A 25,041-nucleotide genomic window follows, 5' to 3' on the forward strand; every position below is an offset into this window, starting at 1 on the left:
AATTGTTGAGTCCTGGGTGAGGCAGGCAGGGTTTGGTCTTTTTCTTCTTGCAGCGGGGCTTCTGTTCTGGGGCCTTGGGTCACTTTTTGTGTCTATCAAATCTGATCTGCAGATCTAGGGATGCTCCCTAAATACTGCATTTAGTGGGTGTTCAGGGGAGTACCTGGTAGTGGCCGATGGGCCACCTAGCTTAGGGTGGCTACACCCACTGTGGGGCCACTTCCTGTGGAAAGAGGTCATGTCCCTTACCCTTATTGGCTATTTTACTGCCATCCAAGATGGAGGAAAATGAAATGGAGTTGTCACCTTGCCTGCCACATCTGGGTGGGGGTGCAAGCTGAGGGGGGACACTCCTCGTACTCTAAGTTTTCCCACTGGTTCTCCCACTCAAAGCTAGCAGCAGAGTCAGAGGTCAGATTTCAAAGGGGGGAAAACCTTTGAAGCTGACCACTGGGTGCCTGCCTGGGAGAGGAGGTGTAACACCTCCTCCCAGGAAAGGCATTGTGTTCTGGCTCCTGAGAACAGGGATTCTCACCCCAGGAGTCCAGATTAGTGTCTGGTGGTGGCAGGCTGGTAAAAACTAGTCAGCAACCATGCAAGGACTGTTAGGTTCAGCAGGGGGTACCTCTAAGGTGCCTTCTGGGCACATGTTTGAATAAATCCAACACTGGCATAAGTGCATGATTATTATTCTCAGTTGTTTGATACCAAACAACCCAGCATTCAGATAGGCTATCATGTAGCTGGAGAACTCGTAATGGCCAGTGTCTAACACATGTATTTACTATGGCTCCCCTGTACACTTACTATGTCTTAAGGTTTTATAAAGAGACATTGAGGGAATATTTGTTCATGCAAACATATGCCCTCACATGCATTATAGTGCACCCTACCTTAGGGTTATAAGGCCTACTAGACGTGTGACTTAAACATAGTGCATGCAGTGTTAGTGGACAGTGCACTCTTGTTGACCGCCATGTTGAGTTTGCAACTTTTAAATACACTTTGTCATGCACTTGCAATTGCAGTATGCATGAGCTTGCTGTGGGGCCTCTCAGAGTGACACAATTGATGCTGTAGCTCTGGGGAGAGCTCTCTTCAGAATCTATCCCTTTGGTACCAGGGGTGCCGTTTACTAGGCACTTAGAAGCAGGGTCGGCTTTAGCACTGGTGGTGCCCGGTGCAGCAATCTTTTTTGGCTTTACAAATCCATTCATTTATCCACAGAAAACAAAGTTCTGTTCTTCACAGCAGGCATATTAACCCTCTGTGCTACTTTATATTGAGTTAAAACTGCCACTAGACAAGAGTCTGATCTCTCTAGCAAGAACATTAATCACAAGAGTTATTTTGGCATATTAATTGCTTCCTGAAAGCTGTATTCACAAGTAACTTTTTAGCAGGTGCTTTTAAATCTCAAGTTTCGTAAGTTATTGCTAAACACAGTGCCCCTTCTAAGTTCAGTGCCCCCCCAATAGAGTTCAGCAGCTGGAGTAGCCACACTCCCTAAAGCTGCCCTGCTTAGTTTAGTGGCTGAAACGCCAATACATAGTACAATTTTGGGAAAAGAAACATGGTCCTTTCCCCCTGTGTTTGTTTTTAGTGTATTGCTGCTCCAATATCATGGATGGGCCACAACTGTGGAGCATGAATACACCGCACTACACCCCCAGGGCATTTTTGTTGTTGGGGCGTGGCCTCTTCAGGAAGGGTCACTTCCTTTTGGGGCCATATAATTGTAATTATATTTATATAGAGCTTACTACCCCTGACAATGCATCAATTCATTTTTTGGCAAGGAGCACGCTACTCCGGAACCCAAAAGGATTAGTGGTGGATTAGTATAGGGAAATATGAGTACAGTATTACTATAGGAAAATATGATGTGTTTTAAGCAGAGGACATGAGTCTGTTAGTTGGATTGAATAGACTAATTGAATAGACTAATGGAGGGACATAGGCGAGAAGAATTCAGAAGTGTTTATTGGAAGATCATAGTAGTAAATGAGGTTTGAAATGACTAAAGGGGAGATGGAGGAGGGAAGAGTTTGTAGAAAGGATTTGGGGAAGCATAATAGAAAAATGGGGGATGAGATCAGTTAAAGGAGAGATAAATGAAGGAGACTTTAGTAGGGTTATTTGGGAGATCATAGTGGTAAACTAGGGTTTTGGGGTGATCAAAGAGGGGTAGAGGCGTGAAGAGTGTAGGAAGGGTTATTTTAGATATCATAGTAGGGGAATGGATTTGAGATGAGTCAGAGAGTGGAGATAGAGAATAGAGAGATAGAGGTATAGAGTGATGGTGAAACAGAGTAAAGCTTTTGATACAGTATTTTTTTCTTTTCCCTCTTGTACAGCAGGACTCAAGTAATACATATATAATTGCATGATTACATAGTAAGGGAATATTTGTGTCAGGAATATAAAATAGTGAGATTTAAGTTTCTGGAGTTGCAGTATGTGACAATAATTTATTTGTGTACTTTTATAACATTCTTTTATCTTTCCTCAATATTTCAACAGTGAATTGCTTGTAGATACTTAGTTAAGATAATATTTACCTATTGTGATTGATAAAATAAAAATAGATACTCCTAAGCATCTAATCAAACAACTTATATAGAAACTATGATATGACTTATGAACATGTTAAGCCTATATTTTGTAAGTTTGTGCCGCTTTTGTGTAAAAGAATTACGCAAAGGAAACGCTAACTTTTGAAAAATTAGGCTCTCAGTTTGAGATGGTTCCATGTAATCCATAGATCCAAAGTAATTTGGGGCATTCCACTGTAAGGAGTAATAGTGTGTCATCTGCATAGTTGTAGTATGTGAGTTGAAATTCATTGATCATTGCCGATAATGACAACATGTATATGTTGAAAGGCATGGGTGAGATGATTGAGCCTTGAGGGGACCCTGCTTTTGTGGAGTAGGGTTTGGATGACATCTGTTCTGTTTTGAAGGTAGGATGTGATAACGTTGAGAGCAGTCCCCTCTATGCTGGCTTCATAGAGTCTTTGTATTAGGGTGTCATGGTCAACTGTGCCAAAGGCAGCTGAGAAGTCCAGGAGAAGTAGTGCAGCAACTCCATTGTGGTCTATTGTATTTTTAAGATCATCCCAGATGGCAATGAGGCCAGATTCAGTGCCTCTTCTTGGGCAGAATCCAGTTGGTTAGTGTGAAAGTATGGAGTTATCTTCAATGAATTGTGACATCTGGACGAAAGCTGCTCAGTTTGCCCAGGAAAGGTCCATTTGTGTTCGGTCTGTAGTTGTTGGGGTCATGCAGATCCAGGTTTGTTTTCTTTAATAATGGGCACATGTATGCCTTTTTAAGGTCTTCAGGAAAGATTCCTGTAATTATAGAATTATTGATGATTCTTCTTACTGGTGAGGCAGCAGAGGGAGATAAAAGAATGTTCTTGAAGATGTGTGGTGGACAAGGGTCCGAAGGGCAGCCGGAATGCCAGCTTGCTTTGACCAGATCCATAAATTTACTTTGTGATATCTGTTTGAAGGAATGGAAAAGCTGAATTGGCTTACTTTTGAAGGGAATGTTTGGAAATGGGTTGGAGTAACTGGTGTAGTCATGTGGGGCTAGTTCTTTTGGCTGATCTGTCCCGGGAGTCGCAACCCACTAGATACCAGAGATAAATGTGTGTAATAATATTGGGGGGAGCGGCCCCTTGGGCAAGGGTGATTCCCCTTGGGGGATAATTTTTTTCTGAATTCTACCCCCCACTGGGCAGATTGGACATTTTTAGGCTAATATGGACCTCTCGGAGGTGGAAGCCCACTAGACACCAGAGAGTAATGTTTTACAGCAAGGGTTGCTTCCCTTGGGTGCAATCATTTTTTATTTCACCCCAAGTGCAGATGGGCCAATTTTAGGCTGATCTTCCCTCTGCAAGGGGCAGAAGCCAAAGTCCACTAGGCACAAGGCAATAGTATTTAGAAGGGGAGCAACCCCTTAGGGAAGGGACATTTCCCTTGTGGGGAGCAATATTTGTTTTATTCCTCCCCTGCTGGTGTGCTAATTGCCAAATTTTAAGTTCAATCTGCCCCCTAGAGGGGTGGAAGCCCACTAGACACCATTGGTTATGTTTGGAAGGGGAGAGACCCCTTGGGAAAGGGTCGTTTTTTGGGGGGCCATATTATTTTTGCATTCCACCCTCTCCCTTGAGGGCAGATTATTTTGGTTTTGATTCTTTTTTGAGGGGATTGGGCCTCAGGGGGGTGATAAAACTTGCGTCACCCGGGAATAAGGTTATGTATGTGATGTGCGATCTGCTCCTGGGGGAAGGCTTGGTTCCATCAAGTGATGTCTTTTTTCCTTTGTCACTCTTCCTTTCCGCGGAATATCAATATCTTTTGATTGGTGGTTTATCATTTGTGTTTTCATTTTCTTTTTTTTATTGTAGAGCAAATAGTTTCCTTTGACTTGGTAGGGAATCCTGTGTGTGGATGCAGTTTTGGCAGATCTGTAGTTTGTGGAGTTGTGGTTGTTAAGCAACTTTTTTAATAATCTTTTAATCTAATGTATATTTTTGGTCTGTTTATATATATGTTTGGATGGTGTACTCATGTTTGAATCTTCAGCTTTTTGTGTGATTGTCTTTCAAAGTAACATATTGATTTATGCACATTCGATAAAGCCTTGTGATATGTGTAATCGTTTTTTAATGTTTTCTTTGGCATTTCCTGTGTCTTTGAACATTAGGTGTAGTTGATCCTCAGTCTTCGCTGCCTCTAGCAAGTGAGTGGTATCTTTTTTGAGTAGGCTTTGTATTGACCAATATATGGCAGTATTTTTAATTTCTGTTGAATAAAGCCATACTTTATTAATTACTTAATTTATGGAGTGTGGGTGATTGTTGTCTTATTTATGGTGTTATTTTCATTAGTAAAGATTATAGCTAACTGTGGAATCACCGCTTAGCAAATTGTTGGTTTTCTTTTTGAATCTTCCTATGACCATGGTTCTGGTACTGACTCTGCATCTATGGCAGAGGAGAACGTCCAAGATTCTGGCAGTGAATTTTCTGTCCAAGAGCGCAGGAAGAGGAATCTTAGTTGCAGCTTGTGGCTGAAAGGTTTCAAGTGCTGAACTCTGGTTTGTCCCAAACGTGGTGCAGCATGTTTTGCCTGTCTTCAGTGGTGTCACAGGGTGTAGAGTCAATACTGAAAACGTTTTGCCTATAAATGTATTTTAGTTGTTTATGGATGATGGATTTTTGGATGGGACTGTTGACGAGAATAATTTGAATGCTGAACTGTATTTGAGGGACAACAGTGCCAGACTTAAGTCCCACTTATGAGCTAGTCAGTAGACTCCCACAAAAGTGGATGATTTGAAGAAGGCCTTGCATTTACATTTTTTGATGGGATTAATAAGGAAGCCATTGCTGTCTTTATATTGGTCAACTAGTCTCTTGATGGCAACTGTTATGTTTCCTGCAACTATGCGTTGTGATTGGTGTTTGGTTTTGCTTTGAATGCTGCATTTTCTTAATAATGCTTCAGCATTGCCATGGGTTCACCCTGATCTCATTGTTACTATCTCTTCAGGATTTGACCTGTCCTTCATCATTTTGTAGATTGCTTTTCAGAGATCTATGTTACAGGGAAAGACATAACTGTTGATGAATTTTTGGTCCTATTCAAGGGCTGTTTGTTTTTTAGGCAGTACATTCCTAGCAAGAGGGCATGTTATGGAACTAATATTTATGTGGTGTCTGGGAATAGTACTGGTTATGTCCATATTTTCAGTGTGTTCACTGATACGGATTCTTCTATTGACCCCCTTGGTTGTCCGTCCGCTTTCAAGGTCAGTGAGAAAATTGTCTGAGATGTTGGTTGAAGACCTTTTAACAAAGGCCACCATTTATGCGTAGATAATTCTACACTGGTGTACAATTGTTCAAGGAATTGCTTAAAGTAGACTGTTGCATTTGGCACAATCCACCATAACCATGAAGTTACCCTAAAGAGCGTTTATGGAAAAAAAACTTCAGAGGGGACAGTGCAGTGCCTTGCATAGTGATGAAATTCTAGCTGTGAAATTTTCAAACAGGAAAGATGTCTACATGCTGACAACAATTCATGATGAATGTGCATCACCTGTGACTGTTTGAGGTCAGGTTGCTGAAATATGCAAACCTGTGTGGATTGTAGACTAAAATAAGCACATGGGTTGTGTAGATAGAGTGGATCTGGGGTTGAAACCTTGCAGTGATATTTGTCATACATTTAGTATGAGAAGGAGGCTGTCCATGTGTTTGATTTGGCATTTTTCAATGCTCTTGTTGTATTCAAGGATCGTTCTCAGGTTCAAAGATCACTTTTTTTCGGTTTCACCAGTCTGTAGTAGGCAGCCTTGTTGTACTGGAGTAAGCAAGTGTTTCTAGAGTTGGAGTCTGGATTACATTTTACACATACCCCAAAATAACTCTCCCTGTAGGAAATGTAGAGTCTATGTCTGAAAGGCATGCAAAAGGAGAAATATATGTACTGCCGTAAAGGTCCTTCTGATTCTGGGCTTTGTGTTCCTGCATTTTGTAAATCGTACCACACACAAATGAAGCATTGGGAGCAACCTTGAGAATAAAATTGAACTGACTGGTTTGTATTGTTTTTTTCTTTCAGTTTCATGGGTGGCGATAGCTTGATGTATTTATTTAGGGCTGTTCTGTTGGTAGTTATAGTTGCTTTTTCATCTTCTTCAAATTAGTTTGTGTTTTATTTTGTGTTTAGGAAAAATGTGATGGTGGTGTCTGTGGACTCATGCTTGTCTGGTGTAGGAGGCTGCCCTGGTTTGTAGTGGGTACATATGGTACTCACACGTTATACCAGGTCCAGTTATCCCTTATTAGTGAAATATCGGCAGTGTCTATAAGCCAGGCTCTCTAGGGGTAGCTGTAGCCGAGCAGCCAAGGCTCATCTAGGAGACATGCAAACCTCATGCAATACCACTGTAGTCACACAGTACTCACACACATGAAAGAAAATACTCAGTGTTACAAAAATAAAGGTACATTATTTTGGCGACACAAATGCGAAAAATACCATAGAGATTATACTCCCATGTGAGGTAACTAATACACAAATTAAATACACTAGTATGCAAAACCAGGTGTAAAAACAGTTAGAAAACAGTGCAAATAGTAACATTCACAATAGTTAGAAATGGGCCTAGGGAACACAAACCATATACTGAGAAAGTGGAAGGCGAATGGTGGTTTCCCAACTATGTAGTGTAGTGTGTAGAGGGGTGCTGGAAATATTAGAAAACACTAAAGGTAAGTAATAGAACCCACCCCAAAGCCCAGGGAAGCAGGAGTAAATCACAGTAACTATCCTAGAACATAAAAGAGCACAGGAAAGATTAGGCAAGAACCAGAAGAGACTGCAAGACACCAACAGGGGATTCCTGGGCCTGAAGATCCTTGGAAGAAGGGGACCAAGTCCAAGAAGCAAAGAAGGGTCCAGGGAGAACATGAGCCCCTGCTAAACTGAATACAGGTGCAAAAGAAGAACCACTGGTAAAAAAACAACAGTCTGTACCGCACCCAAGAATACGGATGTGGGTTCCTGGTTCATGCAGATGATGTCCCACGCCGGCTGGATTCAGCCAATAACCCTTTGCACATGCAAAACTCACAGATAGCGGAAAATGATGCTGCCCGGGTCCAGGAGGGAACTGGTGGACTCTGCCCAGAAGTGGGAACCAGAGGGGGCTCTCAGCAACTCAGAGAGCCCAGGGAAGACCAGGCAGCAGGCACAGGAGTCCCACAGCACATGGACAAAGAATATGCAAAAGGAGGCACAAGCAGCACGATAACGAAGGATCCCACACTACCGGGGAACGACTCAGGAAACTATGCATCACAGGAAGAAGTGCTGGGGACTGGAGCTCCACGGTGCATAAAGAACTTCGGGGAAGGATTGCAACAAGCCTTGGCAAATGCAAAACATGTGTTGCATGGGGGTACTTTCTTGCGTGGGGAGGCAAGCTCTTACCTCCACAAAAATTGGACAGTCGGACATCAGGACCGTCGGAACCACTTCGGTCCACCACCTGTGATGTAGGGTCCATGCAACTCATCAGGAGAGGGGACCCACACAGCCAGTCATCATTGCAGAGATGTTCCTGCTAAAGCAGGGGAGTGACTCCTTCACTCCAAGGGAGATTCTTTTGTTCTTCTGGTGCAGGCTGAAGACAGGCTGCACGTACGGGAAACAGTTGCAGTTGCTGGCAGGAGCTGAAGAGACAATGTTGCAGAAGTCATTTTTGCTTCTTTGTTGCAGTTTGTAGAGTTCTTGTAGGGTCCAGATGCAGTTTCTTTGGTGAGAAGTTGAAATAAAGAACGCAGAGGATTCCTGCTGGAGTCTTGTAAGCTGAATCTAAAGAACTACCTTAGAGAGAGACCCTAAATAGTCTTGTAAGGGGAATTGATCAGCTAAACAGATAATCACCTCTCAGGGGAAGCCTCTGATATCACCTGCTGGCACTGGCCACTCAGATGCTCCCAGAGTTCCCTGTCAACTTGGAATCCAGGATGGCAAAACCTGGGGACCTTCTGGAGGAGCTCTGAGCACCACCCCTGGGGTGGTGATAGACAGGGGAGTGGTCACTCCCCTTTCCTTTATCCAGTTACACGCCAGAGAAGGGACTTGGTGTCCCTGAACTTGTATAGACTGGATTATGCAAGGAGGGCACCAAATATGCCTTTCAAAGCATTTCCAGTGGTTTGGGGAGGCTACCTCTCCCAAGCTTGTAACACCTATTTCCAAAGGGAGAGGGTGTAACACCCCTCTCCCAAAGGAAATCCTTTATTCAGCCTTCCTGGTCGTGAGCTTCTCAAGCAACAGGGGGACAGAAACCTCTCCGAGAGGTGGCAGCAGCTTGGGCTGCCTGGAAAACCTCAAAAGGCTGGAATGGCAATATTGGGGGTCCTCTAAGGATCCTCCAGAGTGCATGGAATCATACAACCAATGCTTGCAAAAGCATTGGTTGTATGATTACAACATATTTGATACCAAACATACCTATGCTCGGAGTTATCTTTATGTAGTTGGATATAGGTAGTGACCTATGTCCAGTATACATGTAAAATGGTGTCCCCGCACTCACAAAGTCTAGGACATTTTCCCTGGAGGTTGTGGGGGAACCTCTGCTAATGCAGGGGAGCCCTCACACACAAATACTCTGCACTCTGCCATCAAGATTGGAGGGGCTGCTATAGGGGTGACTTCTAAGTGACCTGGTGCAGTGTAAATGTCTGTGAAAGGGTGCATGCACCTTTTCACACAGACTGCAATGGCAATCCTGTAAAAGCCTTTGCATGGGCTCCTTATAGGTGGCAAAAGATATGCTGCAGCCTATAGGGATCCCCTGGAACCCAAATCTCCTGGGTACCTAGGTACCAAATACTAGGGACTTATAAGGGGGCACCAGTATGCCAATTTTGGGTGAAACACTGGGTTACCAGTATGCAACAATCAGGATTTAAGTGAGAGAACGTAACTACTGGGGTCCTGATTAGCAGGATCCCAGTAGACACAGTCAAATACACTAACAAACAGACCAAAAGTGGGGGTAACCAAGCTAGAAAGAGGCTACTTTCCTACAACTGGTGCTTGGCTGGTGGTGTGTGTAGACAAGCGCTTAACTAGCGGCACATGTCTACTGGAGCTTGGCAGGAGGTGTGTTTGGACTGGTGCTGACTGGCAGTGTTTGTGGACTGACACATAGTTGTTGGTGTGTGTGGAATGATGCTTGGCTAGCATTGTGTGTTGACTGGTACTTGGCTGGTGGTGTGTGACAACTAGTGCTTGGCTGGGGGTGTCTGTTAGCTGGTGCTTGGCTGGCAGAGTGTGTGAGCTGGTGCTTGGCTGGCGGTGTGTGAGTAGTGACCTGCTGCTGGTCACTACACACAGAGTGCCAGCCAAACATAAGTCCAGACACTCTGATAAGCAATGTGATTGCTGTGTCAGCCCTGTGGGCGTATGTAAGTGATGGGCTTTTGAACGGTGCTGTTTGTTGATGTGAGTGTTGTAATGTGCTGGGCCAGTGGCAGGTGGTGTGAATGATTTTGTTTGTGTCACGAACAAAAGGTGCTTGAATGGCCTGTAAATTGGCCTTATTGTTGCAGTACAGCTCATGAGCTGTGAGTCATTGGCTCAGCATTGTGACTTTTCAATTATTAACACTAAATTTCATTTTTGTGAAATCTTTTGTTAATGCAATTGACATTTTGATCTTTTCACTTACCCTCATGCCAGGTCCAACCAGTGTGTGTATGCACACAAGGTGGAGATGGTTGTGCAGTAATATTTGTCTTTTATGGCTTTCTCTGCCATGGTGTACTTGTCTGTAGGGAAAATCTACCAATTCCAGATACTTTTGTAAACTGGACACTAGGGATACTCCAGGGTGTCTTATGAAGATCCCTCAAAATACTGGAATCTGCTTGGAGCCTCAAACGTCCTACCACCAATAGTTCCCACATATCTCCTGTGTGGGTGGGCCTAGTGCCCACAAACACACTGGGTCGAAGACGCCATGTGGTAACATCAACAAAAGGGGGTGCTGCAGTTTTTGTGTCTGTGTTCAGCAGCCACACAGGAAAATCTACCAAACCGAGGTATTTCTGAAAACTAGATACCCAGGGGAGTAGAGAGTTGTATGCCTTTCATGGATCCCATATGGTTTTCATACCCACAATGACCTGCAAACCTCAAAATTTGACTAAGATAACACATTTTTCTTGCATTTATGTGATTGCATTTCCTCACCTGTCCCAATAAAAATGCTGCCTACTTGTGTGGCTAGATCTGGTGCCCACAACAGGAATGGATCAAACTAATGTCAATGAGGGTCCTACTAAAGGGATACTCATTGGCCTTGGTTTGATCTGTTCCTGTAGCGGGCACTAGGCCCAGTCACACAAGTGGAAGTGCATTCCTATTGGGATAAGTGGGAGGATCCTGGATGCATGGAATTTTGTGGATTTCTCCTGACTCCAGAACTTCCCATCACAGAAATGTGATGAAACAGTGCTTTTATTGAAAGTTTGAGATTTGAAAGGGTTTCTGGTTAGGAAAGCCTAATGGGAGCTGCACAAGTCACCCCACGTGGATTCTCCTGCCTGTCTAGGTTTCAAACATGCAAAGGTTTGCTAGGTTCCCCTAGGTGCCAGATGAGCTAGGGCCCAAAATCCACAGTGAGGCACAATTTAAAAACAAATGTCATTTTTCAGAGGAAAAATGTGCAGTGTCCATGTTGCATTTTGGGGCCTTTCTTCTTGCAGGTACTAGCCCTACCCAGACAAGCATTTTTATCGGGAGACTTGGGGGAATGGTAGGAGGTAGAAAATTAGTTGATCCCTGTACATTCCAGAAGTTTCCTTCACAGAAATGTGAAAAAAAAAAAATTTGTCAAAGTTTGAGGTTTGCAAGGGCTTCTGGATAGAAACACCTGGTGGGAACCACACAAGTCACCCCTTCCTAGATTCTCATATGTGAATAGTTTTACACAATGTTCAAATTGGCTACTTTTCCTTAGGTTACTGCTGAGCTATGACCCAAAATCCACAGCTAGCCACCTTGCAAAAAAGGGTCAGTTTTTAGTTGCAAAAGGTGAGGTGTCCATGTTGTGTTTTGGGACCTTTACTGTTGTGGCTCTAGCCCTACCCACACAAGTGAGGTATAATTTTTATTGGGAGTCTTAGGGAAACACAGAATAGTAGAACAAGTGTTATTACCAATTGTATTTTGTCTGCATTTGTGCCTTCCAAATGTATTCCAGTTTGTAAGAAAGAAGACATTTAGTGAAATGCCCTCTAATTAACATGTTAGTATGGATACACACAAGTTCAGAGATGTGCAAGTAATCACGGCTTCTAAATTCCATAACTTTTTTTCACTTTTTATATTTTACGATTTTACGATTTTATTTAATCACGGTACACATTGAAAAACCATTGCAAGCTGCAACTCATTCATTGGCTCTGGGTACCTCAAGTGCTTTCAAAACCCACAAACCCCATATATCCTCATAAGCAGAAGGGTCTAGCAGATATAATGGTATATTGTTTTTGGAAATCGGCCCTTGTGACAAAAATGTACAAGTGAAAACACTTTCGGGACATATTTATGGAAATGTGGATCATCATTTATGATGCACCACTTTTCTAGCACCCCATTGCACCTCCCTAATGACACCATGTGTGCGCCGTATTTACAATATGTCGCACCATGGCGGTTGTATCCACATTACTTATGGCGTTAATGTGGTGCTTTGCTGGATTGGTGCCATAAATTATGCGCTAATGCAGCAAAGCACAGGGAGGCCCATTGTTTTCAATGGGAGCATCAACTTAACGCCTGAGTTAGGCAATCATTAATAATAATGTTAAAAATGGTGCAGTGAAATTTAATACATTTCACTGCATCATTTTTCTGGTGCTCCCTATGTGGGAACGTCCCCCCTTGCATACATTATGCCTGGCGCAGGCATGATGTGGCGCAAGTGTCTACAAAATGGTGCAATGCTTGCATTGCTCCTCTGCGTAATTATGGTGCGTTAGAAATGCCACCTTAATGCCATATTTGCATAAAAGAATATGCAAATGTGACACAAGGTGGCGCGAGGGGCATCATAAATATGCCCCTAAGTCTCTTTGGGAAAACCTTGAAGGATAAACACAAGTGACTCCCTGCTGACTTCCGAATATTGTTTAGTTTTCAGAACTGTATAGCTTTCTGGAATCAACATTGGGTTTTACATCAGTTTACATCACAAAGTGGAAGGAGGTTGAGTGCAGGAAAATTGAAAAAAATTAGCTGTCTCCCAGAAAAATGCCCAAACTGTTGTAAAAAATTGGGTTTTCTGAATCATGTCTGCCAGTTTCTGAAAGCTGGGAAGATGGTGATTATAGTGCCGCAAACAACTGATTCCTCTGTAGGCCTTGTGGCCCATGAGGTGGGGTGCCATTTTTATGACAAAAACAGACACTTATATCCAGAGCAATTGTTTCTTATTTTTCCCAAAAGAAATTTAACACTTTGCTTTATTTTCACAGTCCCCTCCAGGGGAATCCACAATTTCTGGGTAACTTAAGAATCCCCAGGGTGCTGAAAAAAAAGGACCCAAATTGGCGTGGATTGTCTATGTAGAAAAAAGTTATGGAGGCCTAAGTGCAAACTATTCCAAGTAGTTAAAAAAAAAGAAAACTTGGGGGGGAGGCCTAGTAGCAAAAGGGTTAAAGATTCAAAGTAAAATGGAACAAATGCTGGTCAACTGGTTGCAGTAAACCAGAACCTAGGATTGATTTCTGGTCGACTGAGATGGAGAACAGTCAGATACTCTAACTAGGTTTGACAAGGTAGGAGCTTTTACCTGGAGGCTAGGGGCCAGATGTATCAAAAAAACGATTTGCATTTCTTAAATAGCGAATTTTAAGAAATCGCTATTTAAGAAATGCAAAATGGTATGTATGATTTTTGCGATTCGGTAATAGTGATTTCTTAAAATTCGCAAATGCTATTACCGAATCGCAAATAGAGAATCCAACCCCATTTGCACCCATATGCCTGTTGCGAATGGTTTTGCATTTCCTAAATTCCAAATTCCAGCTAGGAATTCGCAATTTAGGAAATGCAAATCCCAGGGTGCTGGGGGCCTAAGGCCCCCTCTGCTGCACCCCAAAAATATTTTTACAGACATGTGAAGCACACACATGCCTCAGGGGCATGTGTGCGCTACATATCAATTTTAAAAATGCATTTAAAATGCATTTTTAAAATTTGCACATGGTTACCACCAAACTTTTGTTTGTGGTAATTGCATTTCCTAAATGCCCAATTCGCATTTAGGAAATGCTTGATACATGTGCTTAAGAAATCGCAAATAAGGATTTCTTATTTGCGATTTCTTATTTAGAGAATCGCAATTAGCGACTCTCTAAATGGGGGTCGCAATTTTAAGGAATCGCTATTTTTGCGATTCCTTAAAATTGCACTGCGGATGCCTTTCATACATTCTGAAAGGCATTTTTGCATTTGCAAATGGCCGAATTTTGTGATTCACACCGTTTGCAATTGCGAAATCGCTTGATACATCTGGCCCTTAGTCTTGGAAATGAAGGTCAAAGTTCTTCAGTGGGGAAAGACAGAAGGCTAAATCTCGGAAGGGCTCCCCAATCTTTATGGTTAGGCATTGGATGAGGTCCCAATGAAACTTTTTTTTTTTGCAGAAAAAGCTCAAAGTGTAAAATTAGAACTTCATGCCAAGGGAATTCCTCTTGACATCTGGATACTTTTGGCGCCATCCCCAAGTCAAGATTTGTACTTTGGGACAGGCCATCTTTTTATGTGCAGAGTTCTCTACCCCTACTGCAGAGTTTCCACACCTGTAAACTTACTATTCCATTGTAGTTCTGTGAATACTGAAAAAGAGTAAACAGTAGCATGTGTCCCTTAGTATTTTAATCTGTACTTTTGTTATCTACATAGGCCAGCTTGGCCTACCACAGGGAAAATAGCTTTTTTAAGCCGTTTTACTGCATGATAATAGTTTTTTCTACATATACCACATTTAAATACCTTGCACCCTGCCTTGTGGGCAAAAACGCCTGCAGAGGAGTGAATTGTTAATATTTAAAAGGGAGGTTTTCTCCTGTCCAAAACGGTAATTCTGACATGTCAGGTTACAGGTTTAAAATTGCAGCAGTCAGGCTACAATGGTAGGCCTGCATTCCTGTTTGCACTGCCAGTGTGGTGGATGGCACAACAGGTGCTGCAGTTCACTAGCAGTATTTAATTTCAGTGCACTGGTACACCTCGTACCATATACTAGGGATGCACTAGTAAGTTAACTATACCAATTAGGAATATGACAATTCAACCATGTTTAAAGAGGAAGCACAGTCACTCTACTACCGGTTCGCAGTGGTAAAGTGTACAGGGTTCTACTGCCAATATAGCAGATTATTATTGCCTATAGTTGTGGTATCTGACAAATGAAAACTACAGAAATCGAAATACAGTATGAAATTATGGTTAGCGTAACTTAGAAGACCTTATTGCATGTTGAATTCACTAAAATAACACATTTAGGCCCATATTTATACTTTTTGACGCTAAACTGCGCTAACGCAGTTTAGCGTCAAAAAGTTTTGCGCCGTATTTATGGAATGGCGTTAGACGGCGCAATCAGACCGGCGCTGCCTGGTTTGCGTGGGAAAAAACCACGTAGACCAGACAGCGCCGGCGTAGGGGGAAAATGGCGCATGGGCGTCTTAAAATGGGGCAAGTCAGGTTACGTCGAAAAAATCGTCTTAACCCGACTTGCGCCATTTTTTAACGACGCCCATCCCCCATCAACATGACTCCTATCATTGTAAAGATAGGAGTCATGCCCCCTTGCCCAATGGCCATGCCCAGGGGACTTCTGTCCCCTGGGCATGGTCATTGGGCATAGTGGCATGTAGGGGGGCACAAATCAGGCCCCCCTATGCCACAAAATATTATTTAAAAAAAAAAAAAAAAAACTTACCTGAACTTACCTGAATGTCCCTGGGGTGGGTCCCTCCAGCCTTGGGTGTCCTCCTGGGGTGGGCAAGGGTGGCAGGGGGGGTCCCTGGGGGCAGGGGAGGGCACTCTGGGCTCATTTTGAGCCCACTTGTCCCTTAACGCCATGCCTGACCCAGGCGTTAAAAAGCGGCGCAAATGCGCCGCTTTTAGCCACGCCAACTCACGGGCGTCTCTTTTGCCCGGGAGTATAAATACCAGTAAAGGCCTGGGAGTCATTTTTTAGACGGGAACGCCTCCCTTGCATATCATTAACGCAAGGAAGGGGTTCACGCTAAAAAATGACGCACATTCCGGGAACTTTGGCGCTATTCGCCTCTAACGCCATAGTATAATTATGGCGTTAGTTGGCGTTAGTTTTGCGTCGAAATTGCGTCAAAAAAAACGACGCAATTTCGACGCAAACGGAGTATAAATATGGCCCTTAAAGTGCAGTTATGGTTACAAAAGAAAACCTACAACACATTGAAATGTGACACTTATGATTAGGTAAACCAAAAATAAATTGCATCCCTGTCATGCATTGCCTAGAACATTACATATGACATCATCCATAACATTTATGACATCAATCATGACATCTCAAAAGATAAGATTAATGGCATTGTAGATTAAATTAATGATAACAACATCCAAAAGTACCAATACTCTGTCCAAGCAGAGCGGGGCTAGGCGAAGGATGGGCAACAGTGATGGACCATATAATGTGGTAGGATTATCTGAATTGTGCAGCAAAAATGCATATTATGCAGTACTATACAGCACATTCACAGTTATATATTAGTTGTTAGAAATGGGGTTTTTGGTTGGCAGTCAGGTGACCCCCTGTCCAAGCAAGAACCCTCACTCTAGTCAGAGTAAGTCACACACAATCCAAATTATCCTGTACCCACCCTCTGGTAGCTTGGCACTGAGCAGTCAGGCTCAACTTAGAAGGCAATGTGTAAAGTATTTGTGCAATAAATCATACAATAACACAATATAGCACCACACAAATACACCACACAGTGTTTAGAAAAATATATAATATTTATCTGGATATTTGCAGGTCAAAACAATAAAAGATGCAAAATGAAATTGTAGAGATTTCACTAAAAAGTGATGTAAAAGTGTCTTAAGTCTTTGAAAAGCAAACAAAGTCTCTTTCAAGCACAAAGTACCTGGTTTGGAGTGGAAAATCTCCACAGAGGGCCGCAGAGGAGGAGATGTGTGGAAAAATGGTGTGTGCGTCAGTTTCGCCCCCTCACACACAGACGTGCGTTGTTATTTTCCAAGCGGGGAGACATGTGTCGTTCTCCGGGACGAAAAAAATGGTGTGTGCGTCGATTTCGCCCCTTCACACACGGACTTGCGTCGTTATTTTTCACTTGGGGAAGACGTGCGTCGTTTTCCGGCACGCGGACCATCTCCTTCTGTGGGTCGCGGGATTACCAGATGTCCCAGGGTCTGTGCATGGAATCCTAGGCTTGTTATCCGGCTGCGCGTCATTTCGGTGGGCTGTGCGTGGAATTTTCTGCCTCATGGCAGGTGTCGCATTGATTTCCTCTCTGGAAGTCGGGTGGCGTTGTCCAGGCGGGCCGTACGTCGAAGTTTGAGTCGCACCGCAGGCGTCGCGTTGAGCAGCGTCTTTCCAGGTCGGCGTGCAGTGAATTTTTCACTGCGGAGTAAGCTGTGCCTCAAATTTGTCGGCGCACAAGGAGTCCAGTTGAAAAAGAGAAGTCTTTTTGGTCCTGAGACTTCAGGGAACAGAAGGCAAGCTCTATCCAAGCCCTTGGAGAGCACTTTTGCAGCCAGACAAGAGTTCAGCAAGGCAGCAAGCCAACAGCAAGGCAGCAGTCCTTTGTAGAAAGAAGTCAGGTGAGTCCTTTGAGCAGCCAGGCAGTTCTTCTTGGCAGGATGCAGGTTCTGGTTCAGGTTTCTTCTCCAGCAAGTGTCTGAGGTGGTAGGGCAGAGGCCCTGTTTTATACTAAAATGTGCCTTTGAAGTGGGGGAGACTTCAAGAGTGGCTAAGAAGTGCACCAGGTCCCCTTTCAGTTCAATCCTGTCTGCCAGGGTACCAGTAGGGGATGTGGCAGTCCTTTGTGTTAGGGCAGGCCCTCCACCCTCCCAGCCCAGGAAGACCCATTCAAAATGCAGATGTATGCAAGTGAGGCTGAGTACCCTGTGTTTGGGGTGTGTCTGAGTGAATGCACAAGGAGCTGTCAACTAAACCCAGCCAGACGTGGATTGTAAGGCACAAAAAGATTTAAGTGCAGAGAAATGCTCACTTTCTAAAAGTGGCATTTCTAAAATAGTAATATTAAATCCAACTTCACCAGTCAGCAGGATCTTATATCACCATTCTGGCCATACTAAATATAACCTTCCTACTCCTTTCAGATCAGCAGCTACCACATCAATAATGTATGAGGGCAGCCACAGTGTTAGCCTATGAAGGGAGCAGGCCTCACAGTAGTGTAAAAACGAATTTAGGAGATTTACACTACCAGGACATGTAAACTACACAGGTACATGTCCTGCCTTTCCCCCACACAGCACCCTTCTCTAGGGGTTACCTAGGGCACACATTAGAGGTGACTTATATGTAGAGAAAGGGGAGGTTTAGGCCTGGCAAGTACTTTTAAATGCCAAGTCAAGGTGACAGTGAAACAGCACACACAGGCCTTGCAATGGCAGGCCTGAGACAAGGTAAAAGAGCTACTTAAGTGAGTGGCACAACCAGTGCTGCAGGCCCACTAGTAGCATTTAATCTACAGGCCCTAGGCACATATAGTGCACATTACTAGGGACTTATAAGTAAATTAAATAGTCCAATCAGGTATGATCCAAAGTTACCATGTTTAAAGGGAGAGAGCATATGTACTTTAGCACTGGTTAGCAGTGGTAAAGTGCACAGAGTCTAAAAACCAGCAAAAATGAGATCAGAAAAAGAGAAGGAGGAACGTAAATGTCTGGGGATAACCCTGTAGAAGGGCCATTTCCAACATTAGTCATTTGAGCTTGAAACATTTTTGTTGAATTCTCCAGTTCATGCCACAACTTCGCTGCAAGGACAGTAAATCCGTCATTATGCAGCAAACACAACAGCCACCGAATCTCATAATTTAACTGGATCTGACCATTGTCCGTTGGCTCATCTACACACTATTCACAAATTGTAAGCAGAGCCTGAACATTTTAATTCCAGGCCATACCCACAGTTATTTTTAACCTAAAACCATACAGCTTCATCACTTTCTCCTTCCTATTTTGTATCTGTGCAAAGACTGTCAGTTCTACAATTCTACATTCTTAACTTCATAATTTAATACCTTTACTGAAAACAACCAATCAGTGAAGCAAATAATGTCACTTCCTATTTCCCATAGACAATGCTCTCTTTGAAAAAATGTTTCCAACCCATCTCAAATAAATTGTAACATGTTTCATATTTCCAGCTCAGCGTTCTGGTGGTATTTTCAAACCTATGATCTCGTGGGTTATAATATCAGCAGGAGGACTTGACTGAAATGTTGGAACTCTGATATATATATAATATATATATATATATATATATATATATATATATATATATATATATATATATATATATATATATATATTATAATAATAATGTAAAATCACCGAACATGCACCAGCTAAAGTGAAGTCATAGTAATGATTGCTCATAACGCCTTGGCGATTGTTTGAAAAAATAGAAGATAGAATCAAAGCATATGTGAATTTATAGTTACAAAACAAAACATAAGTTATGCTTAGGGCGGTAATCCTTATCTCGCTCAAGAGGCATGCCGGGCATAACATCCACACCATCTGCAATGCTCATGACATCATCGTTCTTGTGGCAGATGCAGTTACATATGCAACAAGTGCACATCTCATATCCTAAACCTGGCCGATGTTATTATGTATGTTGAGTTATAATATATTCCACCACACCCCTTGTTTGTGCTCCACTGTGCAACATGCAAAAATAACAAAGTTGTCACTGTTAGAAGTGTAAAATATAGCACGTGAAACATATTAATTGATTTTACTTGTTTGAACTATGGGCCAGATGTAGCAAAATCCGAATTTGCGAGACTCAAATTGCGAGTCTGACTGACTTGCAATTTGAGAGTCACAAATTCGGATCCTGGATGGTGTCCCTGACATAATCTGCGAATCGGAAGGGGGTCATAAATATTAATGAGGTGGGTCGCAATTTGCGACCTCATTCCGATTCGCAGATTTTTGTATTGCAGCCCATTTTCCTTAAAAGAAAACGAGTTGCAACACAAACGAAAAAATGAAACGTTTGTGTTTAATTTTTTCAGAGCAGGTGGTGGTCCATAGGACCACTGCCTGCTCTGAAAAAAAAAGTGCAGGACCATTCACAAAGGGGAAGGGGTCCCCTGGGGACCCCTTCCCTTTTGCGAATGGGTTAGCATCCATTTGAAATAAAGCAATTCTACATCCCTTCCTATTTGCGAGTAGTATTCCCTTTTTGCAAGTTGGTAACCAGGTTACCGACTTGCAAAATGGGAATGAGCATCGCAATGTGCGTTTTGCGTGGCGCAAACAGTGGAATTCGCTGTTTGCACAATGCAAAACGCTTGCTACATCTGGCCCTTGGTCACATATCAATGTGTGCAGAGAAAAACAGAAGTCTGTCACAAATACTTTCATTAATTTTGTGAGAACTTGACCTTTTCCTGATTTACGATTAATTTTACGAATTGGTGCACTCCTGTAAATTGATGTAAAAACATTATGTTCACCAATGCAGCCTCTTACTTCTGGGAGCTTGGAAATGAAGTCATAAGCATTGGCTTCTATGGCAGCCTGCTGAATTTCAGAGTCAGTTACATCTTCTCTGCCATATCGAATGTTCTCTGCAATTGTATTACTAAACAGGATGGGCTCTTGGCTCACAACTCCAATCTTCTCTCTCAGCCATTTCAGATTTAGGGTTCGAATATCTTGTCCATCTAGAGAAATCTATAATACATTATTAAAAGCAGTCATTCAAAATGTTACAATGTTTTCTTTTTTGTTTTGCAATTCTTTATTTGAGAGATTGAAGAAACATCAGACATAATAATACAATTCACTGAAACACAAACACCAAACAACATCTGAATGTTGATACATTGCCATAGATAACCATATCTGCAATGTCAGTACCTTGTGTAGATGCTGATCCAGGCAGAACTTGTCCTTGATTAACCCTAAGTTCGGCCATTGTAGGGCAGCAAGAATGAGGGTCGCTGAGAGGGAAAGGCCTCCTGGGAAGCTGGAAAGATCCTTGTACTTGCCGATCTGTCAGGGGGCCTTAGCTTATGTTAGGGCAGTGAAGGATGACATGAAGAGGAGGCAAGGAGGTTGTAGAGGGTGTGTGTTAGGGATAGGGCATGGTCAACCATAGGGGGCTCCATTCTCAGATTAGTAAGTGAGAGAGGATATGTGCAGGAGGTGAATATGGGGTAAAGGGTGGAGTATGAGTGGAGGTGTGAGGGGTAAAAAACAAAAGGTGGGGGAGAGAATGGAATAAGAGAGCAGAAAGACAAGAGTGGGAAGGAGAAGGGGTGTTAGAGGAGAAAGAGGAAGTGAAAAGGAGAGAGAGGGCAGAAAGGGAGAAAAGAGAAGAGGAAAAGAAAAAGGAGAGGCAGAAGAAGATGGGAGATAGGGGAAAAAGAAGCAAAGACGAAGAGGAAATAAGAACACCAACAGCAAGAATAATAATGACAGTGGGGGGGTTTAGTTAGGTGAGCATGGTTGTGAGGGAAGATCGTGCAGAAGGAAGGTGGGGAGGGAGGAAGATATACGCAGCAAAGGGGTAGCCTGTTTGGCCCGGGCACGGGTGTGTTGTGGGTTGGCAGTACATTCTAGCGGTAAGGGAGGTGTAGACATATTCCGATTTCATATTTGTGCTCATTATTGGGTAATATTGCAGACAATCAGTCGTTCAGGGTACGGAGGAAAGGGGCCTAGATCTGGAGGAATACCTCTGTCCTGTCCTGCAAGCTGTAAATAAGTCATTTGTGGGAGGCTGTTTGGTACATTGCTGAGAGCAACTCGGGTGGGTGGGGGGGTGTTGTTGTGTGCCAGTGTCTGAGGATACAGAGTTTGGCTGTTGCCAATCTGTGTGCAAGAGGAGAAATTGCAGGCAAGAGAGACCTTGGATGTCGCCTGGGTCTTGCAGGAGGAGTGGGGTCGGGTGAGAGAGGGTGGTAGTAGCAGAACTTCCCATAGCGTGTCCCCCACTGCTTTCCAATAAGGTTGGATAGCCGGAGAATCACAGAGTATATGAAGTAGGTCACAGTGGGAATGGGGACAATGCTAGCAGTTCAAATGGGGTCGGAGTCCCGCAGCCCTAAGTTTCTGGGGCTTCCAATACCATTCATGCAGGGTTTTGAAATGGCAGAATTTCATGCGAGCCTCACGTGCCCCTTGTCTCTCACCTCTAATAGGTCAGTCCAGTCATCTAATTCATGTTCCATCTGTGAGCATGCCGGCCATTTAGCTTTGAGAGCAGTTAAGAGGGGTAGGGAGAACAAGTTATGCATGCCTGACATGACTCCCCGGAAGGAGGCCCAGTTTTCTAGATAGATGAGCACTGGGGAGCATTGGAACATCCATGGGTGGGCTCCCATGCGGTGGTGAAGGCAGTGCTGAAGCTGGAAGTGATGCCACAAGAGTTGGCCGGGTAGGTCAAATTCTTCCCGGGGGGCCGCAAACGACTTCGGATTCCTGTTATCCAGAAGCTGAGCAATATGCATGAGGCCCTTTGACCGCCATTCCTCCCAGTCAGCCATTTTCCCCCCGATTAACAAACCTACATTACCCCAAAGGGGTGCATGATTATGGATCTACACCTAACAAACAATGCGCCCGACGCCAGGAATTCAACATGACTTGTATCATTGGATTGGTGGGTCGTGGTAGGTTGGCTCCCATACCATAGAGCATACTGAGTCCTGGTGGAGACTGTGATAGCGTCTGTTTGGCTTCTACCCACAGTGGCGGGTCTGGCGAACCCGGGAGCATAAAGGCAAGTTGAGAGAGGTATAGTGTCAAAGCATAGTGCTCCACAGAGGGCAGTCCCAGCCCGCTGCATTTATGACAAGTTATGAGTGTGGCCTTAGATAAACTGGGCTGCATTGACCCCTATACAAAGGCACATATGCTTCTATCCACCACCTTAAGCATAGGTAGAGGAACCTGTAGGCATAGCAGGCCAGGGACATATGTAAACCGTGGTAAAGTCACCATGTGAACCGTCTGTACCCTCGCCCAGAGAGAAGAACCTAGGTGGGACCATTTATCGAAATCACTCTTCATGTTGATGAGCAGTGGGTCTAGGTTGTCTGCCACCATTCGTTCCAGGCCTCTGTTAATGTAGATACCCAGGTATTTAAGACATGACTGCTTCCATTGAACCGGCAAGTCCAGAAGAGCCGAACAGGTAGTCACAGGTGACAGAGGGAGCACCTCACTTTTATCCCAGTTTATTTTGTAACCCGAAAGTGCTTCAAATTTGACCAAGATCGACTGTACTGCTGGGAGCGAATGGGTGAGATCTGTTGGCGTAGAGGTAGATGGTGGAGCTGCCGCCAGGAATGAGGACGCCGGTAATGAGGGGTAACCTTCGTATGAGAGCTGCCAAAGGTTCTACAGCTAGTAAGAATAACAATGGCGATAACGGGCAGCCTCGCCAGGTTCCTCGCCTAATGGAGAAGACATCAGAAAGGAATCCCCCGCAGTTGACGTGCCATTGGCAATTCATACAACAAGCGAACCTAGTTAATGAATCCATCCCCGAGTCCAAAACGTTTCAGGGCTATAAAAAAATACCACCATTCTATCCTATCGAATGCCTTCTCTGCATTGAGGGAAAGGGCAAGGACCTCTTCCCGGTGTTGTGTAGCCATTTTAGGTATAGCTCCATGCACGTTAGTTTAATACACTAGGCCGCTGTGCACCTTGACCTAGATATATTTTATCAGCTTTGCATTGTTATTTTTACAATAACCAGTTTAACGGTCTTGTTTTAATTTCTTCCATCTAACTGTTTTGCTTAGCCCAGCACTGTGTCATCAAACAACACATTCTTGATCACTTTGTGCTTCAGTCAAGGCTACAGTTTGGAACATTGCCAGTGAACGTGGTAGAACTTTAGTCTCCAACATTCGTAGAAGATACACATCCTTACGTAAGGACATTTTCTTAGAACATTAGCTGTGTTATTATAAAAATACTTCCTAGTCCCATTACACGTTAAGAGGGAGATTCCCGCCAGAGAACCACAACTGTATGCTGAATGCTTCGCTGCAGATGCTAACACAGACTACAGGCCTTTGCTCAGGTATGGGGGTTGATGTCCTCCCGGGGGAACCTGAAAGGCAGGATTAGAGCTTAACATGCTGTGCTCAATTTATGATTCAGTTAGAAAATAGTCCATCGTCTTTAATGGCAATATGATAGCAGTATTCTTATGCTTCACTCTCATCGTTACCATTTTAATATTGTTATGTTTTGTCGTTCTGGTTATTGCAGCTCACGGTTTGCTATCTAAACTGCAGTCGTTTTATTAAAGCAGTCTTTAAAACTTATACTGCTTTCATTGTCATTTATCTATGTCATTTATACATGAGACCGAATTGTGAATGAGAGAACCGGATGCGACCTGAGTGACCACGTCTTCCCTGAGAAGTATGATATGCCATGCGCTCGGCTGCACAATCATCTCTACCTTTCGGGAGAGATGAGGCACTGCTAGTTAGCTGGAGCAAAACCCGGATTTGGAGCGACAGGTGTCATCCACCGTGGGTCAGACTCAGTCTCCCACACTGTGGACGATCTTGCTGCTCAAAATACAGTAGTCTCATTAGAATAATGAGAGCCTACGTGACACCGGGAGTCTCAGTTAGCCCAGAGAGCATGTGACAAGGTACGAAAGCGGTTCCCAGAGGATTGGCCGGCTCTTTGGTTGGCAGTCAGGTTACCCCCTGTCCAAGCAAGGACCCTCACTCTAGTCGGGGTAAGTCACACACTATCCAAACTATCCTGTGCCCACCTTCTGGTAGCTTGACACTGAGCAGTCAGGCTTAACTTAGAAGGCAATGTGTAAAGTATTGTTGCAATAAATCATAAAACAACACCATATAGCACCACAAAAATACACCACACAGTGTTTAGAAAAATATATAATATTTATCTGGATAAATGCAGGTCAAAACTATTAAAGTTGCAATAAGTAAATGTTGAGATATCACTGAAAAGTGATATAAAGTGTCTTAAGTCTTTTTAACCAAACAAAGTCTCTCTCAAGCACAAAGTACCTGGTTCGCATGAAAAATCTCTACAAAGAAACACAGAGGAGGAGATGCGTGGAAACAAACGGGTGTGCGTCGATTTCTCGGGCCGCACATGGCAATGCGTCTTTTAGTCTTCACATAAGGACA

At 43.5% G+C, this 25,041-nt stretch overlaps 1 protein-coding gene across 1 annotated transcript in view; it reads right to left on the bottom strand.

Moving 5' to 3' along the window:
* LOC138262020 (ATP-dependent translocase ABCB1-like) overlaps positions 1–25,041 on the bottom strand; it is a 1,142,744-nt gene that overhangs the window by 514,175 nt on the left and 603,528 nt on the right. Inside the window, exon 14 of the mRNA XM_069211672.1 lies at positions 20,372–20,575. Coding sequence (XP_069067773.1) covers positions 20,372–20,575 — 204 coding nt within the window. The remainder of the gene's footprint in view (positions 1–20,371; positions 20,576–25,041) is intronic.

Source organism: Pleurodeles waltl, chromosome 10 (assembly GCF_031143425.1).
Source record: "Pleurodeles waltl isolate 20211129_DDA chromosome 10, aPleWal1.hap1.20221129, whole genome shotgun sequence".
In the NCBI taxonomy this organism is placed as follows: Eukaryota; Metazoa; Chordata; class Amphibia; order Caudata; family Salamandridae; genus Pleurodeles; species Pleurodeles waltl.